Source organism: Grus americana, chromosome 5 (genome assembly GCF_028858705.1).
Source record: "Grus americana isolate bGruAme1 chromosome 5, bGruAme1.mat, whole genome shotgun sequence".
Lineage (NCBI taxonomy): Eukaryota > Metazoa > Chordata > Aves > Gruiformes > Gruidae > Grus > Grus americana.
This window is the reverse complement of record NC_072856.1, coordinates 63099165-63120353: the sequence shown is the minus strand read 5'-3', so window position 1 is coordinate 63120353 and position 21189 is coordinate 63099165. Positions and strand designations below refer to the sequence as shown.

At 44.1% G+C, this 21189-nt stretch overlaps 1 protein-coding gene across 1 annotated transcript in view; it reads left to right on the top strand.

Moving 5' to 3' along the window:
- The window catches only part of RHOJ (ras homolog family member J), a 63815-nt gene that overhangs the window by 28129 nt on the left and 14497 nt on the right, over positions 1 to 21189 (top strand). The window contains exon 2 of the mRNA XM_054827105.1: positions 19217 to 19275. Coding sequence (XP_054683080.1) covers positions 19217 to 19275 — 59 coding nt within the window. The remainder of the gene's footprint in view (positions 1 to 19216; positions 19276 to 21189) is intronic.

Here is a 21189-nt window from a genome sequence, read left to right as displayed (position 1 = left end):
AAAAGACAGGAGTATGGCAAGTTAAGAGGGAAATTATTCAAGAATATACGCCAAGCTGCAGTGTTTGCCATATGAGCCTCAGCAGTGAAGCATGCCAGTTTGCATCAGACCAGACTCATCCCTGACCGTGCAGTTAAATTGTCAAAAACAGCATTGTGAATCTCAGCTAGTGAGACAGCTCCATCCATCCCGCTCGCATGCCAGGCTGCTGTGCCACATACCTCTGCCACATAGCTGCTGTCTCCATTGGGTTCAGGTAGAGGGATTTCCACTGCTGCTTGTGATTCATGCTCCTCGTGCTGCTTTTATAGGGATGCCACATGGTGCAGTTACACCAACTAGCAGGAGGCAATTCTGCAATGCGAGAATATTACCTGTGCTCTCTGTTTTTCATCCCCCTCCAAATCCTGGTTCTTGATTTACAAAGGATCCCTAATCCTCACATATTTCAATAGTCAATTACTTTACACAGCTACCAACTCCAACCTATTTACATTGACCCCAAGGATGAAACAGCCCAGGAAGTCACTCCCAGACTTCTGTCTCTAAATGGTTATTCTCCAAGAAGACCAGGAAGAGTTTCAACCTTGCCTTATTTATATTCACTGGAAGAGTTGCCCATTTGTTCCAGCATCCTTCTAAGAACCATAGCAAAAAAGAAATTCAACCCTGTCACTTCGGTATAAAAGTAAGTGTGTCAAGCCAGAGAAAGCCCTGCTCTCCATGAGTATTCTCAGTGTTATTTAATAATGTTAGGTATAGCTCCCAGATATTACAGCTTACTTTTTGTATATGATGATAAATGCTTTGAAAACAAACAACAGACAAAGTGTCTGTACGCCAGAGGGGAAAGAGATGAACGGTAAGTTCGGTTTGTACGGTAGGAGAGGCCAGTAATTGCAGTGCATCTATTGCAGCACAGATTCAGTATATGCAGGAGATCAAATTATTAGAAATGGGAGCTGTAAGTATATGGGGAAAAAAAATATGAAAAAGGGCTTAGGGCTGAAACCACAGTTGTTCAAACAAACCGGCTAATCGCAGCCTCAGTTACACACACATGTGCAGGTGCAGACTGATCTCAGCCAGCATCTGTGGAAAATGTCACTTGGCAAAGGAGCACGTCAGACGAAAGCAAAAGCTGCGTGCACACACGCAGAGCTTGCTGCTGGCAAGCTACACTAGGAGAAGGGTCCTCTCTGCTCTGCGCTGCATGGTGGCCTCTTGAAAGGGCTATATGTAAAGTGTTTGTTGTCGGGCAGCACTGGGTCAGTTCGGGTATGGGCAGAGCTTGTTTACCTGACCCACAGAGGGGCTCTGGCTGATGGCCGGGCTGCTGTGAGAGCTGGACCAGAGAGCTGAGCCTGGAATAAATGCACGGAGCAGCACCTTCCTCACGCTCCTCTTGCCTGTTCCCATGCAATCGAGATTGCGCAACCCTTTCCTTGCATCTGCTCCCTGTCTGGTTGCGTAAAATCTACAGCCAAAATGTAGACACTATTTTATGCACTCATTTTGTCCTGCTTCTGCTATGATTGCAGGAGCTCTGGATAACTCTGAGATCAGAGAAAAAGACAGAAAGACAGAGAAAGTACACTAGGTGAAAGCAAGTGATTTTTATGCTACTTTTGGCATTTTGTAGAGTGAAAATCTTTAACCCAGCCACCCTGTGACAAATGTTGGGTTGGAACAAGAACAGAAAAACGTAGACAAAAGGAAAAGAGAAAAGGTGCTTTGCTCAAAGAACTAAAAATATCAGCAATTAAAACAAAAATTATATGTATTTTTTTTGCTTTTAGCAGTGTCTTCAGGTTTTTGGACAAAGCTCTGTGGGCCATGCTTGCTTCCTCTTTCCTTCCACTTTGTTTTGCCACAAGCCATAATTGAGCACATGATGTGGTCATTAATTGCGGAGCAGAGCACTCCATTGCATCAGAGTGTTAGCAGGCAGCTGGGCAGACAGAGTTACACATCCCAGAGGTACAGGGTGCTTCCTCCACCTCGTGCAGGCAATGTTAGAGAGGGTTTAAAACTGGTCTCAACCTCCCCCTTGCATTTCTCTCCCGACACAGCTCCGTGGCAGCTTGCCTTATATGGATGGGTTTGAAAGCAGCCAAAGAGATATCCTTAATAACGCCAGTCTGTGTCAGCAGCAAAGACCTCAGAAATCAAGCCTAGGGTTGGTACAGGAGAGCCCTGGCCCCACTATGACCCATGCAACCGTGACGTCCCTCCCTTACAGGTTTGCTAAACCAGTGCTTGCTCGCACTGCTGGCATGAGCGAGAGGTGCAGCGCAAAATGGCTAAACCCACCCAAGAATCACACAGCTTGCTTTTCCCTGCCTTTTTTTTTTTTTTAACCTGCTTTTACCACGAGGACATTTAGGGTCAGAGGTAATACGGACCTATCTGCTGCTGTAGGGAAATGACCACAGGGATTTGCACGTGCTCAGCCACAAGCCAGCCTGGTTTGCTGCTGCCCTTCAAACAGCCACTGGTTCTTTGCTGGACTTGGTTTGAAATGCTGCACGCTACTTTGTTCATTCCATTTTTGTGGCACCAAAGCAGACACTTGAGGGTTTCTCAATGTTTTCTAAATTTGTCCCTATGAGAATGCACAAGAATGCTCAAAACTCCTTTCACCTGCCAAAAATGTCCAAGTGGAGACCAGTGATGAGTGGCGTTCCTCAGGGGCTGGTATTGAGACCAGCACTGTTTAACATCTTTGTCAGTGACATGGACAGTGGGATCGAGTGCACCCTCAGCAAGTTTGACAACAACACCAAGCAGTGTTGGGAAGGGAAGGGATGCCATCCAGAGGGACTCTGACAGGCTTGAGAGGTGGGCCCATGCAAACGTCATGAAATTCAACAAGGACAAGTGCAAGGTCCTGCACATGGGTCAGGGCAATCCCAAGCACAACTACAGGCTGGGTGCAGAATGGATGGAGAGCTGCCCTGAGAAGGACTTGGGGGTGTTGGTGGATGAGAAGCTCAACATGACCCAGCAATGTGCGCTTGCAGCCCAGAAAGCCAACCATGTCCTGGGCTGCACCAAAAGAGGCGTGACCAGCAGGTCGAGGGAGGTGATCCTGCCCCTCTACTCCGCTCTTGTGAGACCCCACCTGTGGTACTGTGTCCAGCTCTGGGGTCCCCAACATAAGAAGGACATGGAACTGTTGGAGCGAGTCCAGAGGAGGGCGACAAAGATGATGAGAGGGCTGGAGCACCTCTCCTATGAAGATAGGCTGAGAGAGTTGGGGTTGTTCAGCCTGGAGAAGAGAAGGCTCCGGGGAGACCTTTGAGCACCTTCCAGTCCCTAAAGGGGCTACAGGAAAGCTGGAGAGGGACTGGTTACAAGGGCACGGAGTGATATGACAAGGGGTAATGGCCTTAATATGAAGGAGATTTAAATTAGGTATTAGAAGGAACTTCTTTATTGTGAGGGTGGTAAGGCACTGGAAGAGGTTGCCCAGAGAGGTTGTGGATGCCCCATCCCTGGAAGTGTTCAAGGCCAGGTTGGATGGGGCTTTGCAACACCTGGTCTAGTGGAGGGTGTCCCTGCCCATGGCAGGGAGGATCAGAACTAGGTGGGATTTAAGGTCCCTTCCAACCCAAACCATTCTGTGATTCTATGGTTCTATGATTCGATGATTCTATGAAATGTACAAGAAAAATATTTCTTCCATGACTCAGCTTGCCACTATGTGGAAGAGTCCACTTCAGCTGAGCTTAGAGGTGTCTGAGTTAATATCTATTTTACTTAATCTGGCAGCTTGATTCTTTGTAGATTCTGAATGAGTTTCGGGGTGTCTGTCAGACACATTACTCTGACAGGACAGGAACCCGGAAAAAACATTATCTGATGATTTCAGCTCTGAACAAAGTCATCACAAGACCCTGAGGTGCCTTTTTTATACAAGCATCAGCACTGTTTCATTAAAAAATCAATGGAAAATTACAGCATGCCTGAAAACTCAACAACATCCCATCCACTAAAGAGAAACAATCCCTGCCAGGCATCTGCCGCTGAGGTGAGCTCTTGCCTTGCTGATGTTCGAAATCAATTTCCAGCGGCAGTGATGTTTAGCCACTCTAATCTTGTAGTCAGGGAAATCAGCTCAAATAAAATATTGCAGGTGCTCTTGCTTTCTGAAAGCGCGAGTGGGCAACGTGCCCTCTTCTCCGCTGCTCCATGCACCTGCAACAGCAAAGGACCCGGGACCATCACCCAGGGGATGTGCTGCCTGCAACAATGGCCAAACTCAAAGACTTCTCTGTTTTGAGACAAAGTCACAGACTAAGGCTTGGGGTTTTGTACCCCAGCTGCCCCCAGCTGCTCGGTGTGGCCCCGAAGAGCCACGTCCCCTCTGTGCACCTTGTTTCCCTTGCCTCAAGACAGGAAATTTTCCTTCTCCACCTTCATTGTTGGCGTGTTTGCTCTGCAGAGCCGGGCTGGCCTCTGCCCGCCTGTTTGCACCAGCCTAATACAATGGAGTCATAATCCGAGGTGTTGCCATCGTAAAAATAGAAATGGAGAACAATGTCTTCCTTAAAAACAAGGCTTTTCATGTATCTGATTGTGTAAAATATGCTGCTTAAAATCCGTTCACTGTGCTAACCAGTAACTCAAATCAAAGGTGCAATTCACATCATACTTGGTAATCATTTGGAGGAAGTAGCTGTGGATTTTCTACTTCAATTCATTTCTTCTTTATTTGCAATGTTCTGTGATTTTTCTTCAAAGTACCTTTGCTCTGAAGTCAGATGTGATCCCCATTAGTGGCACTTTCATGTAGCTGAAGAAGTGTGTCAACATTTTCTAATACACATTAAAGCTCCCGAAAACAAGGGGGAATGAACTGCTCGGCTCTCGGGAGAGCAGTGTGAAACAGAAAAAAATTACCAGGCATGCTGTTTAAAACCGTCTCTCAGAATGCCTCTTTTAAAAGCTGTGTATTTCATTTAATCATTAAGCAAATCCAATCTTAAATAAAGCTAGGTCAAAAATAAATAATATTTCTTCCAGATGAAAGAATAATTTTCAGAGATGCCAAATTTCATATTGCCTAATATTTTGATTTTTTAATTGCGGTATATGCTGCTATCCCGTATTTTGCTGACTAGGTTCCTTTCTCACTTAAAGGAAGAAAGGAAATGTTATAAAAATAATCATTTAATCATAAATTTCTGCTCTTTTGCAACTAGTGACCATTGCTTTTTAAGATCAAAACATTTTAACAGCAATTTACATAAAAATATACACTGCTCATTTCAAAACTAGTTCACTTTTTTTTACGGCTACAAGACTATGATTGATGTTTCTCCCAACCAAAAGTAATTCCTCTGAGCTCAGCAGAGTTGCCTCTGATGTTCACAAGGTGGAAGAAAAGGTGAATGAAACCTAATAAATCTTTTCAAGAGTAAATACAGTCTAAATGGAGTTACAGCTAACAAGGAGTGCAAGACATTCCCAGAAATTCAGATGAATTAGAACATTTGATTTGATTTAAAAATTGTATTCAAGCATAGAATGATTAACAGAAAAGTTTAATTAATTAATCCTAACCTAAGAGTTAGAAGTTTAAAGAGCTTTGGTTAGAGCATAAAACCATTACAAATTCCTGTCACTTGGAAAAGCTACACATTTCAAAATTCATTTTCATTGTACATGAGGATGAAAGTTTAAAAATTATAAAATTTTCATAAATTTCATTTACTTTCTGTAAATAAAACAGTAAATAAATGGATCCACTGGACATAACTATTTAACTTCAAAACATTTAAATCAAAGTGGCGGTCACACCCATCTGTGCCAGCCTTAGTTTTAATGCATTTGCAACAATCTACAAATTTTAGACTCTATATTAAGTGCCACTTTCACCATCACAAAAAGCACTCCATAGCAGCTGACAGGCGGATCCAGGTACTCATGGTTTGCCACGCTCCCCATCCAGGCTGCGCTGCCCATCGCCCAGCAAGCCACCAGCTGCCACGATGCCCACGGAGCCTCCCTGGCGTCCTGGCTGTGCGTGGCTGGGTTCTCCTGGGGGTTACTCCTCCCGGTGCAGGAGTCACCGCTCACAGCACGTGTTACCATTACGGCAGGGAAACAGCTTTACATAAACTGGTTCAGGTCTTTTCGACAAAGGGAACAGTTCAGATCAGGGTCAGTTATTTCACATCATTTCACTTCATTTCTCCCAGTGGAAACACCTGAACTCTTCTGTTGAAAGTGACAGCTTCCCATGGAAACTTCTGATTCTGTAGAAATCACATTTTCTAGCTGAAAATTCCTGTCCAGCTCTATACAGGAATTTGGATTTATTTTTTCTCTCCAAAGGAAAAATCCTCTAGCCTCAGCTCAACCAGGCACTTCAGCACCTCTTCTGTACATCCAGGTGTGGGCTGCAGCCAACATGCAACCTCTTGCCCTCCTGCAAGACCCAGCCTGTGCTGAAAAGGCCACCAAATCATCCCTGGTGGTAGGAAGAAGTCTTCTTGGATCATGGAGGTTGGATCACACTCTACTGCATGAGTGCAATCACTCTTGAATGAAGGATAAGGGCACCCTATGCCCAGGTTTGCACTCACCGTCTCTCCCTTTCACATGCGCACACACAAACCCGCAGAGGGTTAAGACCAGGCATTTCATCCAGCTGCATCTGTTGCTTTTTCAACATTACAATCACTTCATTGTCTGCAGCGGCTGCCACACTGGAGGGGAAAGTGGAAGGCTTCTCAGCAGGACATAGAGAAAGCATTAACATTGTTTAAAACCTTCATGGTAGCCAAGAAAAAAAAAATTTCTAACTTCAGATTTTAAAGTTTAAAAAATTTCCAAGATTTTTGTTTACAGTGTCTAACATTTCTGCTTCCTAAGTCACGTAGGTTTAGAGCTGCTGCACGAATGTTTGGCTAATCTCTGCAAGCTGCAGGGTAAATAGCAGCTGAAGTTCTGGTCCTGGTACTAAGTACAACGGGCCTGATTCTGCTTCTGGGAAAAGCAAAGCCGAGTTTCTGTACTGGTCCTCCTTAGGGACAGGACCAGGTACTTTGTTTTAAAACCATTTCAAGCAACGGGGAAACATGCATGGGAAAAGCCAGGATTAAGGTCAAACTTAAACAAGATGCAGACAAAGCGTTAGGGAGCCTGGTGTTGTAAGGGGTCTCAAAATATCATTTAATCTTTCCCCCACCCAAACGGGATTGACGGTATGTAAAATGTCAGCTACAGAAGCACTGGAGTTTGGGCAAACCTAATGCTCCTGAACTCTCACGCTTACATTATCATGTCATGCAATGCATTACACTGGAGACAGCTAGGTTCAGGTCAATGTGCCAAATGTGCCCCCACCCCAGCGGTTCACAGCTCAGAGGATCAGATGTTATTTTAAGCTACGCTACCATAACTCTGGAATGATGCCCGAGGCACCACTCTGCTTGCCGAGCCGGAGAGCAGGTCCGACTGCAGGTGTCTTGCTCAAATGCACATGGCAGTGCCTGGGGGACACAGACACGTACCCCACATGTCTGTGCCCAAATGCAGCACCCAAACCACCTCGGCCACATCTTTGCATTAGGCAGAGCAGCTAGCTCAGGGTAGATTTGGTCAGCCTGCCTGGCACCTGAGTGTAGGGAATAGGAAACCCAGGCTCCTTGCACGGATGGTAGCCAAGCTAGTGACTGCTTCCTGGTTTATATTCCTGCACATCAATCATATTTCCCCTAATATCAGGCTGTTATGGAAAACAAACTCCCGTCCCCTTCTGTGTACATCATAGATAATTTTTTCTTCCTTTCTAGCTGTGGCATCTGTAACTTTTTGCTGAACATGCTAGTAAACAGAGAAGCCATTTTTCCCCTGAATCACGTCCAGAAGCAGTAGGATGTGCCATCATACAGCACTGCAAGATGTAGCACTAATGACGCTGCTGGGGTAACATCTCTCCCCCACCCTGACCCAGCAACCAGGACAGGTCCATCTTATCTCCATGCCCCTCATTCCTTGGCTGTTCTACCACAATTACCAGCGCTGATTAATGTGGGGCAATACTGAGAACCAGCATGGCCAGCACAGACCATCTGCTCAAGAGGCCCCTTGGCTGCTCTCAGCCAGGAATTCTTCAGGAACATGAGAAACAAAAGCTCCCCAGTTTGTCAGCCTCAAAATCCTCAAAGAGTTAAATCCACCAAAGTCGTAGCTGCTGAAGATTTTGCTTTTCTGAAGTCTCTTTCTCACCAAGCACCTGGGACCTCTGTCAACTTCAGAGCATAGGGTCTTCTGCCAGTATAAGTCACTGTGATATATCTACTCCATCATCTGAATATCCAGCCTGCAGTGAGGACAACCTGTCCACTGGGGAGCAGAAATTTTGTGCCCTTCCATCAGCATTACCTGTTCCCACTGCCATCAAACCCAGACCAAGGCAGATCACCACAGTTTTTAGGAAGACACTGTTACAGCAAAGATCCAGTGCTTTAGCCAGCACTGCCTCTCCAGACAGCTTTCCTCTCCCTTCTAGGCAAAAAAACGCCAAACCCTAGCTCTGATCCTCAAGCAGTGCAAGAAGAGAAGTAGTGGAGAGCTGCCTTAATTCCCCATAAGCATGCAGAGAGCCTCCCATGCTCTGGAGTTATTTTGTGAAACACCCTGTGGATTGCCTGGACACATTTCAGTGAGATTTGTTTCATTTTGCTACTAATCTTCCATTTATTCTGATGCTATTTACCAAGTCTCGTGTTCCCTTGATAACCAGATGCTTGACATAAGTTTGGAGATAGTCTTTTCCCCAGAACTCAGTCACAGTTAGAGGAATGACTTGTTGCCTTTCACAGACAGAAGAAAGGAGTTAGGCAAATGGTCAAAGGCTCCCTTTATTCCCACTTTTTCTCCCTGGAGTAAAATTCACACTCCTTGATCTGCTTACCATGACCTTAGCATCACTGTTCAGAGATTCCAAATACATCCTTCACAGAATTGGGTTTCAATAAACAGTTGATTTAAAGAGCCTTGACTGACTTTATATGTGTTATACTGAAAATGCCATAGCATCTGGTCAGGTTAGCATAGATAGTGAAAATACTAATAACATTACTCCAATTCTCTGTTACTCTTTAATAATCTCAGAGCTCTACCACTTTTGCTATTGACTTGAGCCTAGCTCTAGATAAACATATATTCCTAGATACTGTGCTACAATGATGAAAGCTTTAAAAATATTTAGAAGAGGTAAAATATAGATATAGATAATAGTCTACATTCTGCCTTTCATTTTTTGGATCGGCTTACACTGCAGTCACAGCCAAATTTTTGTTCTTTCATTCACCTCAATGCTACAAACAATCACATGGTCTCAGGAATGACACTTTCTCTCCATCAGGGTTAAGAACATATCTAGTATTCTTCATTTTTTAGGAACAATCATAGTATTTTTAATAATATGTTCAGGTTCTATCTATTTATACTACTTAATGCTACATTTATTCCTCTGTCTAGCATATGCCTGGATTTATTGCTATCACTTTCAGTAAAGAGTAAAAAGACCCTCAATTAGAGCATCGTTGAAATGCACACATCAGAGTCTATTTGCCTGCAAATTTAGTGCATTTACCTAGGCCGTGGTTATTAGTTTCTAACTCAGGAGCAGAACTGCCTTCCATGGGGACAGCTGATGGTGCACAGTGAGCTGAAATATTCAGGAAGCACCTCCCAGTCTGCTGCAGTGCACAGCCCTCTATTTAAGACAGAATGAAATCCAACAAACACTCTTTTAGACACAATGTCAATTGTTCTTCAATTCCCCAAGCACTATAATCACGTTAGCCTTTTCCATCTAGCACAGCTTTGCACAACATTGAGGTCCCAAGAGCTCTCTCAGGACTGTATTACTGGAGAAACTGGTCATAGCTTTTCTGGCAAACAGAGACCCCAAGGTTCCTTGGATTCTGCTATCAGTGAAGCTGAATTTGTTCAAGGATTGATTAGCACAGCAGTAACTCACTGAGTTGTAGGGGAAATCCTCCCGTGCTGATTTTACAAACAATGAGGTCAATGCTTCCAATAAATCAACTTCATTCATGCTGTCTATAAATAAGTAATGTCCCAGACTGGGAAGAAGCTGGCTCATGTTTTAGTGTTGTGCTTGTTCTTAAAGCATTGGGAATTTCCATTCTCTTTCATCCATTTCTGGACCAGATTCATTCTGCTTGATCTTCCTAATCTACCTCCACCGCTTTTGTGTTCTTTGTCATGTAAGCTCGCCAATGCTGAAGTCTGACTTCTCAATGCTTTTTGAAAGATTTACAGCATTTCATATCAGCTGCTTGAATAAAAATGATTGGTGGACTGGTACATCTCTTCTGCTTGCTATCTCTGCATAACAAATACCCAGCTGTGAAGTGCTGTAGCCTTTTTCCTCTCAAGATGCTAAAAAACCACATAGTACAAGTCATGAATCTTCCTATAGGATGACACTGTCTAGATTAATCTATTCCTGTTGCAGAATGGGACAATAGAGCTGTCATTTTGTGTCAGCCTGCTTCCCCAACACGGCTGGAAAGCGAGTTGGGAGTGGGCGTTTTCCCACCAATTCCACTGGAATCCTCAAACCTGTACTGACGAGGCAGAGGAGAAGGAGTGCCCCTTGCCGCATGCAAGAAATAGGAGTCCAAGGTGAAGGGCAATTCCTAGAGGCAGTGGAGAGATGTCTGGAAAGAAAATGTTGAAATGTGTTTAGATATCGCTTCTCTGATTCTTCCAGAAGTACCTGAAACATCCTGCTGAAAAAGCTTGTCTCCGCATAATCAATCCCAGACTTCCAAAAGTCTTCAACATTGACTGCTATACCGTGAGAGTATTGCAGGAGCGTGACTGTTTGCTTCCCCTTTTGTGAGATGCCTTCAGCAGGCATTTGAGCTACAGTCTCCATGTTTTCCATGCAACCATGGAGTTAAAAAGAATATAATAAAAAGACTTACAAATACAAAAGCCAAGAATGACTTGACTTTGCCCTTAAGAAAAGCATAAAGAGCTGCAAGACTCATTAAATAACAAGAATAATCAACCAATGCAAGCTTTATATCAGCCGTTGAGGGATGACAGGTAGAAATAGGAAAGTCATGTTACCTCTGGCTAGATCGTTAGTGAAACCATTGCTAGACCACACTGTCTAGTCCTAGTGACTGCTTGAAAAAGAATTTGGAAAAGAGCTACAAGAAAATATGCCTTGTAGGAAGACACTAGATAAGCTATTTAGAGCAGAATAAATGATGCCATGAATCCTATCTGGCTTTAAAATCGCTAAATGTCTGTGGCCTAAAGACAAAGCAGTGAATTCCTCACCACCTCATTAGACCAAGAGCTACACTGAGTGAAATCAGCTGAATCCTGGCCCTGGAGGCCTCTCTGTGCTCCCACCACAGGGAGCAGACTGGAAATGTTTTTCAGATATTGTAAATATCAGATGGGCAAACGTATTTGCTCAGCAGAACATAGATCTCATCCATTGATGAGGTGACAGAAAATGGTGAGGTTTACTCGGAGCCCTTCCTTTGAAAAATGCTGGCTATCAGGCCTGTACGAGCTAGTGGTAGATGATTACAGGAGCAATTAAAGAAAGGCATTTAGTACAATTTACATCTAAAGTGAGGTATTTAGGCCAATTACAGGGAAAAATAGCACACTTTTGATTTTTCTTTCAGAAAGAATATAGTTAAGCTGCAGGATAAGTCTGAGGTAGCAAATCAATTTTGCTGTAATCAAATCTTGTTTGTCATGAAGGAGGAAATGGGGGAACATGCCATGAGCAATGTGTGACTCAATTTCCTGGAGATCACCCTCATGTGTGGAAGTGAAGAATGGCCCAGGCTTGAGTCATGTGGCGCTGGCAGACCCTGGGTGAGCCAAGGGTCCTGTGACACCAGCTCTTATCTGCTCCGGGTGTGTTGGTCATGCAATGCCGTAGCATTGCATTCAGTCAAAGCAAAGGGAATATTTCCAAGGAAGAATGCTACAAGGGTAGCCTTCTAGCTAAAGCGGCAAACAGTCTTTAGAGCTCAGCTAATTGTCATTCCTGGCTGGAATGATGGGGGCATATTGTTAAGGTCTTACTTACTTACTTACTTACTTTTTTGACTGGCTTCCTTTGGTGGGTGCCAGATTGTAGCATCCCTAGGGCTTTCATTTGCAGATATCCTGAGTGATCCCAGCTTCAGCTGCAGCTGTGTAACGTCTCCTGAAGACAGGTCCACAGCAGCATGTGAGAGGTTAATCCTTGGCAGCCCTATCCCAATTTTCTTCATCTGGATCAGCCAAAGAAAGATATTTCTGAACACAAATTGGATTCATGAATGCACCTGAAGCACTTAGAAGGTGCTACAAAAATGCATTGCTCACATTTACTTTGTTTTCCTGTTGAATATTCAAAGTTGCTATTTCTTAAAACCTGGGATGTGTAGTTTCAGTTCTGTTACTTAGATGCCTGACAGTTATGGGAACCAAAGGGAACTAAAAACCTAAATGTCTGAGAGACATGTTTGAGTTTCATTCCCTAGTTGGAACATAACAGGGATCCTCACATTTCAGCCATAGACACTCTTATTGAGGAGCTATGTGGTATGAAAAGAAGACAATTTATAAACAAGATTTTTTAAATCACTCTTCTTCAAAAAAAAAATCCTACAAAAAGAGTCCTGTCCTGCCTGGGGTAAGCCCCAGAGAGCCACAGACATCTGTGAGGAGGAAGAGGATTCCCAGTTCATTATGAAATCTTTCACAAATCTACATTCAGGAAGGAAGGAAAATGTTACCCAGCAAGCAAAGGTATTGTCAGTATCCCCAGAGATATCAGTTGCTAGAGAACACACCATATTCAGTATATTGATAACTTCACAGAAATCACTCTGAAAGGTCCTAGAGGAAGGAATCTGAGGTCCCTGAGACACCCTGGGATTTGCTGCAGTCCACAGACAATGTATGTGCTCTTGAAGATATGGTCTGGACTTGAGTCATGCCTTGTAAAGATGATTACTCTATCAGAGAGGGGGTAAAATCCCCTGGGGAAATTATTGACTGGTGCCCCCTTCTGAGGAGTTCTACTTAAAGCTCAAATTTATGCCAAGGAAAGCACACGAAAAACCCACAACATAAAGTCTTAATTGCAGGTGGACACTATTCTTTATACGAATGACTTGACAATTATTCTGGTAAAGAGCACAGAGGAAAATGGGAACGAATGGTTCTGGCATTGCTGAAAATGTTCTGATTTTATAAGTTGGTGTTGCAGCAGATTTAGGGCTTATTCACAAGGGACAAGGGATATCAGCTTCTTCATATACTGAGAGACCTGAGAAGAAGATTCAGTTCTCACTTCCCTGGGAGCTGCTCTAGTCCTCCAAGGTGACACTGTGGTTCCAGTCTCTCTGACTGAGTATGGGACGGTTCACCCATTATTTTGCCAATAAGGTCTATGTTCCTTCGTGAATTTGAATCCTTCCCCTTTCCAAATGTCCTGGGCATGATTAGGCTGCCCGAAATCAAGGCAAAATATTTCACTCTACAACTGAAAGTTTTGTTCAACTAGAAACTGTAAGAATACATATATATGTGTATTTTACATGTTTGTGTGTGCATATGTATTTTAAAGACAAAAATATTGCCTAGTTTATTTCTCATTGCTATCCTCCCTCCTTAGTATCTGATCTGTATTTAACACTGTTCAGAACCAGTTATAGTTTCATGTAAAGCTTCACCTGACAAATACATGCAGGAGCAAAGAAGTTTGGTTTGAAGTAGCATTGTGAAACTGGGCACAAGCTGAAGCCAAAAGTTTAAAACAGTATTGATCCCTCTTGAGTGAGGCATGTATGAAAAAGCACCTTTGGAAGTGAAAGGAAAGCTGTAAGGCACACATATAAAGAGCTTTCTGTCTAGAAATGAAAAATTTGGTCAAGTGTCTACCTCCCTTAGAGCAGTAAGCACCCAAAACTTCCATCTAAACTCCACTGTACATGACCAAAACCAGCTCTTTTGTCCATCGTCCTGATTTTATCCTCTTTCCCAGCTGGAAAAGAGACACACCTGGGCATTTCTGCTGCCAGTAGGTCAAACAGAATTGCAGTTGTTCTTATACTGGTGGACATTATTCTATGTTAAGTAAAGTGCATCTGGTACATATAATCATAGTGAACAGACAAATGCACAAACTTAATAGTTTAATAACTTAATAACTTGATGACGAGGGCACAAGATGGCCCCTGTGAAAGTTTGAGTCTTGACGCCGACTAACTTGCCCCAAAAAATGAGAAAGCCTTTCCATCCAAGCAGGTGCTACCATCTCTGGTTGCTGTCATGCTCCTGGCATCTCTCTCCAAAGCAGCTGGACCTTAATTTGTTGGCAGGAAGGCACTGGAATAAATAGATGACTTCTCGCATGTGGTATCACATTAGACATTGCCTAAGCTATTGTGTATATTCTGGCTAGTGGTTTCACAGTCATTTGGTTCTGCAAGCACTTCTTCACAGGCATGGAAAAATTCCCCGTGATGTGCACATCCACTCTCCTGTACCACAGCTAAGCGAGTCTGAGCTATTGCATCCAAGTTTGGTGTCATACCAGAGACTTACGTGTTGCTTTGAGCTATTAATCAAGGATAAGAGATTCTGGGAAGGCAGCAGACAATTTATGTCCCCTTTCTGTCAGTGCGGACCATGGATGTTGCTGTTGTGTGGCTGAAGGGCTCTTCTAAGGGAAAATTCACTCCTACAAAGTCACCAGGGCTTTGCTGTGAGCAAATGAAATACAACAGGGGAAGAGTTTGGCAAAGACTGATCATTGACAGGTGGGTCTGGGGCAACCTGGGCAACAAGAATATCAACAAAAATTGTCACATTGTCCCCAGGAACATAAACTAATCACTTATTTAAAAACATATCTCCCAGTTCAGACCAGTTCATGGTCCACACACCAGATCCAGCCCACACAATAAATCCATCTAACACGTTGGCTTTCTGCTGTGGCCTTCAAGCAGGACAGCATGTTTCAGAGCTCTGTGTTGAAGCCTATTAGCAAAACCCCCAGGCAGACAGACCTGCAACAAAGGGCTGGTGACCCAAAATCATAGAATCATAGAATCATAGAATGGTTTGAGTTGGAAGGGACCTTAAAGATCATCTAGTTCCAACCCCCCTGCCATGGGCAGGGACACCCTCACTAGACCACGTTGCCCAAAGCCTCATCCAACCTGGTCTTAAACACTTCCAGGGATGGGGCTTCCACAACCTCTCTGGGCAGCCTGTTCCAGTGCCTCACCACTCTAACAGTAAAGAATTTCTTTCTAACATCTAATCTAAATCAACCCTCCTTCAGCTTAAAATCGACCCTCCTTCAGCTTAAATAGTTACTCAAACTCTAGCAAGCAATACCCAGCTAATTTATGACCTAACTAACATTTTAAAAGCAGTGTTTTACACATCCTGCACTTAGTTAAAACCACCCAGTGAAAGGAGGAAAATGTCTTCCCCGTCGCACAGCCTGATGCAACCCAGACTGGAGCCAAATGAGAACCAGGGCTGTGCAAGGATTCAGCCACATTTTATTGCACTGCACTTGGTGTTAAAGGCCATGCCATTTCAGTGCTTAATCAATATATCAATATGGCGAGTAAATGGCAAAGAGATTCGTATTTATCTTGTTAGTCCAGGACTGCTCATAAAGCCGAGTTCACAAGCCCATAAAGGAGCCTGCATTACCCCCAGTAAGGGGAAGGAATTCTGCGTTGGCTTCCCATAGACTTGGCCACTGAGAGAACAGGAAAAGATAGTAACACAATAAGTAAAAGTAAACTCAGATAAAGCCAAAAGTAAGGCCTACAAATTTAGCAAAGCAATCTCAGCTCATAAATACAACCTACCAAGTGGACATGCTGAACAGCCTTTCACCTGACTGAGGCGGACTGATAAGCTCTTAGTATAAAAATACCGTGATGTTTTCACAGGCAAAAGCCATTTATTTTGACATCTGTTTTGCCTGCATGAAAGTGTGGTGGAAATTTCAGCACCAATACATTAATCTAGACATTGCTGTTTCAAGAGCCAGTGATTATTTGAATTGTCAGCGTGAGCCATTTGGTCCCCATGCGTTCAGAGCCCGGAATCCACAGATAACAGTTTGCCTGTTGCTGAAGTTTAGCCAACAAGACAGTTTTGCTGGGGTGGTAGCTGTAAACTTCTTAGAGAAGTGGACAGGAAGGATATCTTCTGATGATGAGATAGATTAGAACAATCAACAAGAAGAAAGAAAATATAAAGGTTGATAGGAAAAAACATAGAAAAAGAAATGATTAATGCCATGCAGAAATTCACAGCAGGACCCAAAGAAGGCAGGATGCTATAAGAAGAATTAAAATGTGATGTGCAAGCTGGGTAGTCTTGAGGGTGTGTTTTTCCTAAAGCCCTTGGATTTCTCAGCCCTTGTGTATGTGAAGAGCAATGGTAGGACACGACCAGCCTCTTTATTCCCCCTTGGCATTTCCAAGAGGTCACTGGGAGCCAAACTGAACTGTACAAACTATCAATAACCGGTCAGTTTGTGACTCCGCAGACCTGTTGCAATATATTCACCGTGACTTCATGGACCACAAAACACAGATAATGGTTTAGGAGCTGTTGCAGCATATCCTTCTGGCAAAGTGTATTATGCTGGAAACAGACTGGACCTCTATCCAAACAGCTTATCTCCAAAACTTATTAACTACTTACTGGAACAAGACAGCAATTTGTATCTGCACCAGGGCTTTTTGCCAGTGTAGTTCTGTCAGTCAGATGTCACCAAGAGATAGGCCAGCAAAGCTTCACAGCAGCCTGAGCCTGGACAGAGTAAATTTCAGTGTGAGTTTTAAGTTTTTAAAACACTGAATACCTGAGCTGATCTTTTGCAAGCAGGGCCCAGCTCAGTTTGCCTGTGCTCAGGGTTAGCTGGCAGGAGAGGCAAAGCTGGATAACCATGTCAGTACTGACATATGGCAGATGTCTCTTCATCATACACATTACATCACTTGTACCTTCACGCACCCCATGGCCACACAGTTGCCATATGAGCATCCTGCTTTGGAGGTGCTCTGCAGACTCCATACAACTTCAACCAAGGACTGACAGTGGAACTAATGCTCACGTGCAGTCCCAAACACCACTTTGGCCGGCTGAGCACTGGATGGCTCACGCACCGCAGCTGGAAAATTGCCTTCAGCTGAAGGGTACATCTTCCCACAGTCAGCCCTTGAGCAGAGTAAAATCAGCAGAACAGGTCTGGCTCCTGCACTTCTTGGCACAGGGGCAGGTTGAAGGCTGGCCAAGGTTGCAACTGGACAAAACCTCTCACCTCCCAGCTGCCTCTGGTAAGCTGTGCAGGACACCTGTGGCCCCCACTGCTTCTGTGAAGGGAGCTAAGAAAAGCAAGTGTATTGTCAGTAGACTTATACAGTTCATACCTCTACTGGGACATTTTGAGAGTCCCTACACCACAAAAAGTTGAAAACCTGGGATCTGGGGAAGTTTCGTTCAAATTAGTTTATTCAAGTCAGGTTGAAGGAAGTGGATCGGGCATCTGGGCAGTCTACTGTCTGCGTTGGTACCCATCTCCCCACCCTGGTACCTCTTCCATAGGCTCTTCTACCCATGGACATCCATACTCAACAGCTAGCCCAATTTTGAGTTCCCCTGGGAGCTGCACTGTGTACGAGCTACCTCCCAAACTGAGGAGCAGGAGGAGGGCTCTCAGCCCCTTTCCCATCTCTTCTTTCCCCCCTGCACATCACAAGGCAGCCCCAGCAGCGGGTCAGTGCAGCCCGTCCTGCTCTCATCAGCAAGTCTGGTCCTCGCTGAGCCTTTGTACTTTCAGGATGTCAGTTTTGTTCTGTTTATATGCTAGCAAAATTACCGTGTCGCTTTGCAAGCAAGGAAAGCTGCTGAATAATCAATCTGTCCAGCCACACTGACAGAGACTTCAAGTCTAAGAGATTTCAAACAGAACATTGTTCCCCAATGCAGGAGCTATTAACGTCTATAAACTGGTTGGTGCTTTTCTCCTACAAAAGTCTTATCACTTTAAAAAAAAACCAGCAAGAACCTGTGTGATGGTTTCAAGCCTCCTCTTTGCCAAGTAACTATTAATCTTTCCCAGCCCTCATCAATGGCAGTTGTGATCAGCCGATGGGCACCTGTCTTCGCTCCCCTCCACCCTAGCCGTAGCTCTGTGTTCATTCCAGCCATTTGCTCCTCTCTAAAACAAGCAACTTTCCTGATGAATGTTTAAAGTCTTCTTGCTGGCTAACGAATGGAACTGGATTCCCTCTTTTTCTTTCCAGTTGAGTAGTAATGATTTAAGCAGATTGACTGGTTAACTAAATGTCGTTAACACAGATCATACCCTTTATACAAAACAACGTTGATTACAGAGATCAGCTAATAACGGAGTTCATCCAAAGGCAATGAGAAAACATTTTCATCAATGTCAGTGGGCTCAAAATGAAGTTCAAAGTGAATTCTACTAAAGGAGTAAACATGCTGAGTGTGATCAATAAACTAAGCCATGTTTTCCTTCATTTGCAACAGAATCTGTTCAACATGCCTGCAAATATTAGTGCTTCTCTTCCTCCCCATCCTGTGGAGCATCCACCACAGAGCCCTACATATTAAGCACTGCCACTTGACCTGCGACTGCATGACACAGGACAGGATGGGTTGCCCCTCCGCTGGCACCCACCAAACATCAACCACTCTGAATGCTTCATCATTTCACAGCCTGGAAGAAATGAAATAATAAATAAACCCTCTCAATGATCCATGACAAAGCTACCCCAGAGCTCATGGTGGGGAGGCAGGAATCTTGTGCTTTCAAGTCCTATCACCTCACAGGGTCAGCTGGTGGCTGCAGAGACAGAAGCGAATGTCCACTGGTCTCTGGGTCCCTGATAGCAGCAATGTGTGCAGCTCATCTGTCGGTGAAGAAATAAGAGCTTGGCATAAAGCATTTGCGTCTGTTGTGACTTTAGGTTGCCTTCAATTTGGGTTGAATTTATGTGCTTGGTTTAGGATGCATATTGTAAGGTGCGTGCTAATGTGTCTAGCACAGGGGTGTATTGGCATTTCAGGATTAGAACACATACAAATGAGGCCACTGGCTTGTGCATGAACAACATATCTTGTTTCTTTCTTCCAGTAACTGTGACTGTGGGAGGACAACAACACTTGCTGGGACTTTATGACACTGCAGGGCAGGTAAATTACTGCAAAACATTTATGTTTCCTTCCCCATGGTTTGTTTGTTACTACCATATATTGGAGTTTGTTGTTCGTGATATTTGTGGGGTTTTTTTTTTTTACAAATATTAATAACAAAACAAAAAGTTTTCTACACAGAGATTTCATCCTGGGTCAGCAATATACACAAATACACTCATCCCTAAGACTGCATTTTGTTTAAGCAAAAAACTAAAGCCTGATTAGGCTGCTCAGCCTCCCATATATCCATCCTACTGCAAATATGATGTTTCATATAAAGTCAGTGGTTTTGTACCATTACCACATGGTGGCATTGAAGATACAGAAAATAATTCCTGTTTCCAAGATCAGAAAAATAATATAATACAGCACCAGCCTATCTGTCACCAACTATTGACTTTTTAAATAGTAACCCAGCCAGATTGGTACCCATCCCTGCATCCTTCTCCCGGGACAAGGATGTCCATTACAGGAGAGAGTGTATCCCATGCTTACTTACATATATAATGCCTTTACTCTTTCCACTGTCCACAGTCTGATACAGTATGCTTGCACTAAAAGTTTGCTGAAGAGCTCTGCTCTGTGGGCTGATTTCACCCCCTGGAGATGAAGAGAGAGTATTTCTCACTGCCTTGCTCTGCCAGTAAAAGGGCAGAAAATGGTACAGGGAGCAAGACATTTTCACGGTGAAATTTCCCTCTCCTACCTCCAAATGCCAGCAACTGGCAGAATAAAGAAATGACCACCATCCGCACAGAAACTTTGCAGAAAATCACCTGCCAAGAGGGGAGGGAGCAGATCCAGGTCCGTCCCAGCCTGGCAGGGCTGGAACCCACATCCACCAGCTCCTCCGGTCAGAGCTGGCACTGGGCACCCGAGGACGTGCAGGAAGCGGCAGGAGAGGAAAGCAGATTTGGGAGCCTGCTTCACTCTCTGGGACCCAGCGGCCCTGGATGCAGGGCTTTGCTTTCAGGAGAACTTCTTGGCTGTGGTTTTTTTGGCCATGACTGACTGCTATGAAATGTATAAACAACGCAGAAGGAGACCCTCCTGTCTGCAGAGGCCACTTATTACGGAGTATACTCTGCAATAGTATGCAGAGAGGTCAAAAACCACATCAGGACAGACTGTCACTTCCAGAAAAACCTGCACTCAACAGGACTGGAGCTTTTATGCTTTGGGTTTCACTTTTTTTCCTATCATATTTTATTCCTATCACATTTTATTGCTATCACATGTCTGTAGGAAGCAACGGTCACTTCATAGCTAGCTTGGTGTCACTTACAGTCCACCCATCCTTTTTATTTACATGGTGTAAACAGATGATCCAAAAGCCAGTCCCAAAATATGACCCAAGTCCTTGTCCCATGTTCAATACATGTTCAATTTTCTATTCTGTGCTCACAAACACAGAGCTCAGAGCATGTCTGTCATGATCCGGCAGCACTGCAAGCCTTTGCAAATGAAACTGGAGTTATATTCCGTTCTCAGTCAGATTTTACCCACTGCCTTAAATATTTCTACTTGTTTTGTAGGGCTGACAGTTCCACCTGTCAGCCATTTCCTCAGCAACACATCCTTTTATTTGTCCTCCTGAGCCAGAACAAACACAAATCTGCCCATCTGACAAACTTCACCCCTCCATCCGTTCCTCCACAATCATTTTGCCATCCTCTGCTTCAAACTGGCCAGGGCACCACCTGCCTCCAAGCACCATTTCTAACTCATCAGGCTCATTTCCCTTTCAGACCTTGGTCCAGAGGACGTGGCCATCTAGTCAAAACTCAGAGCATGAATCACTTCTTGATGACTACGTTGTATCTCCATGGAGGCTGAGAGGATTATGCTTCCCACACGCTCAAGCTATAACGACAGATCATCTGGGTTGTTTCCTCCCTCCTTCTCCTTGTG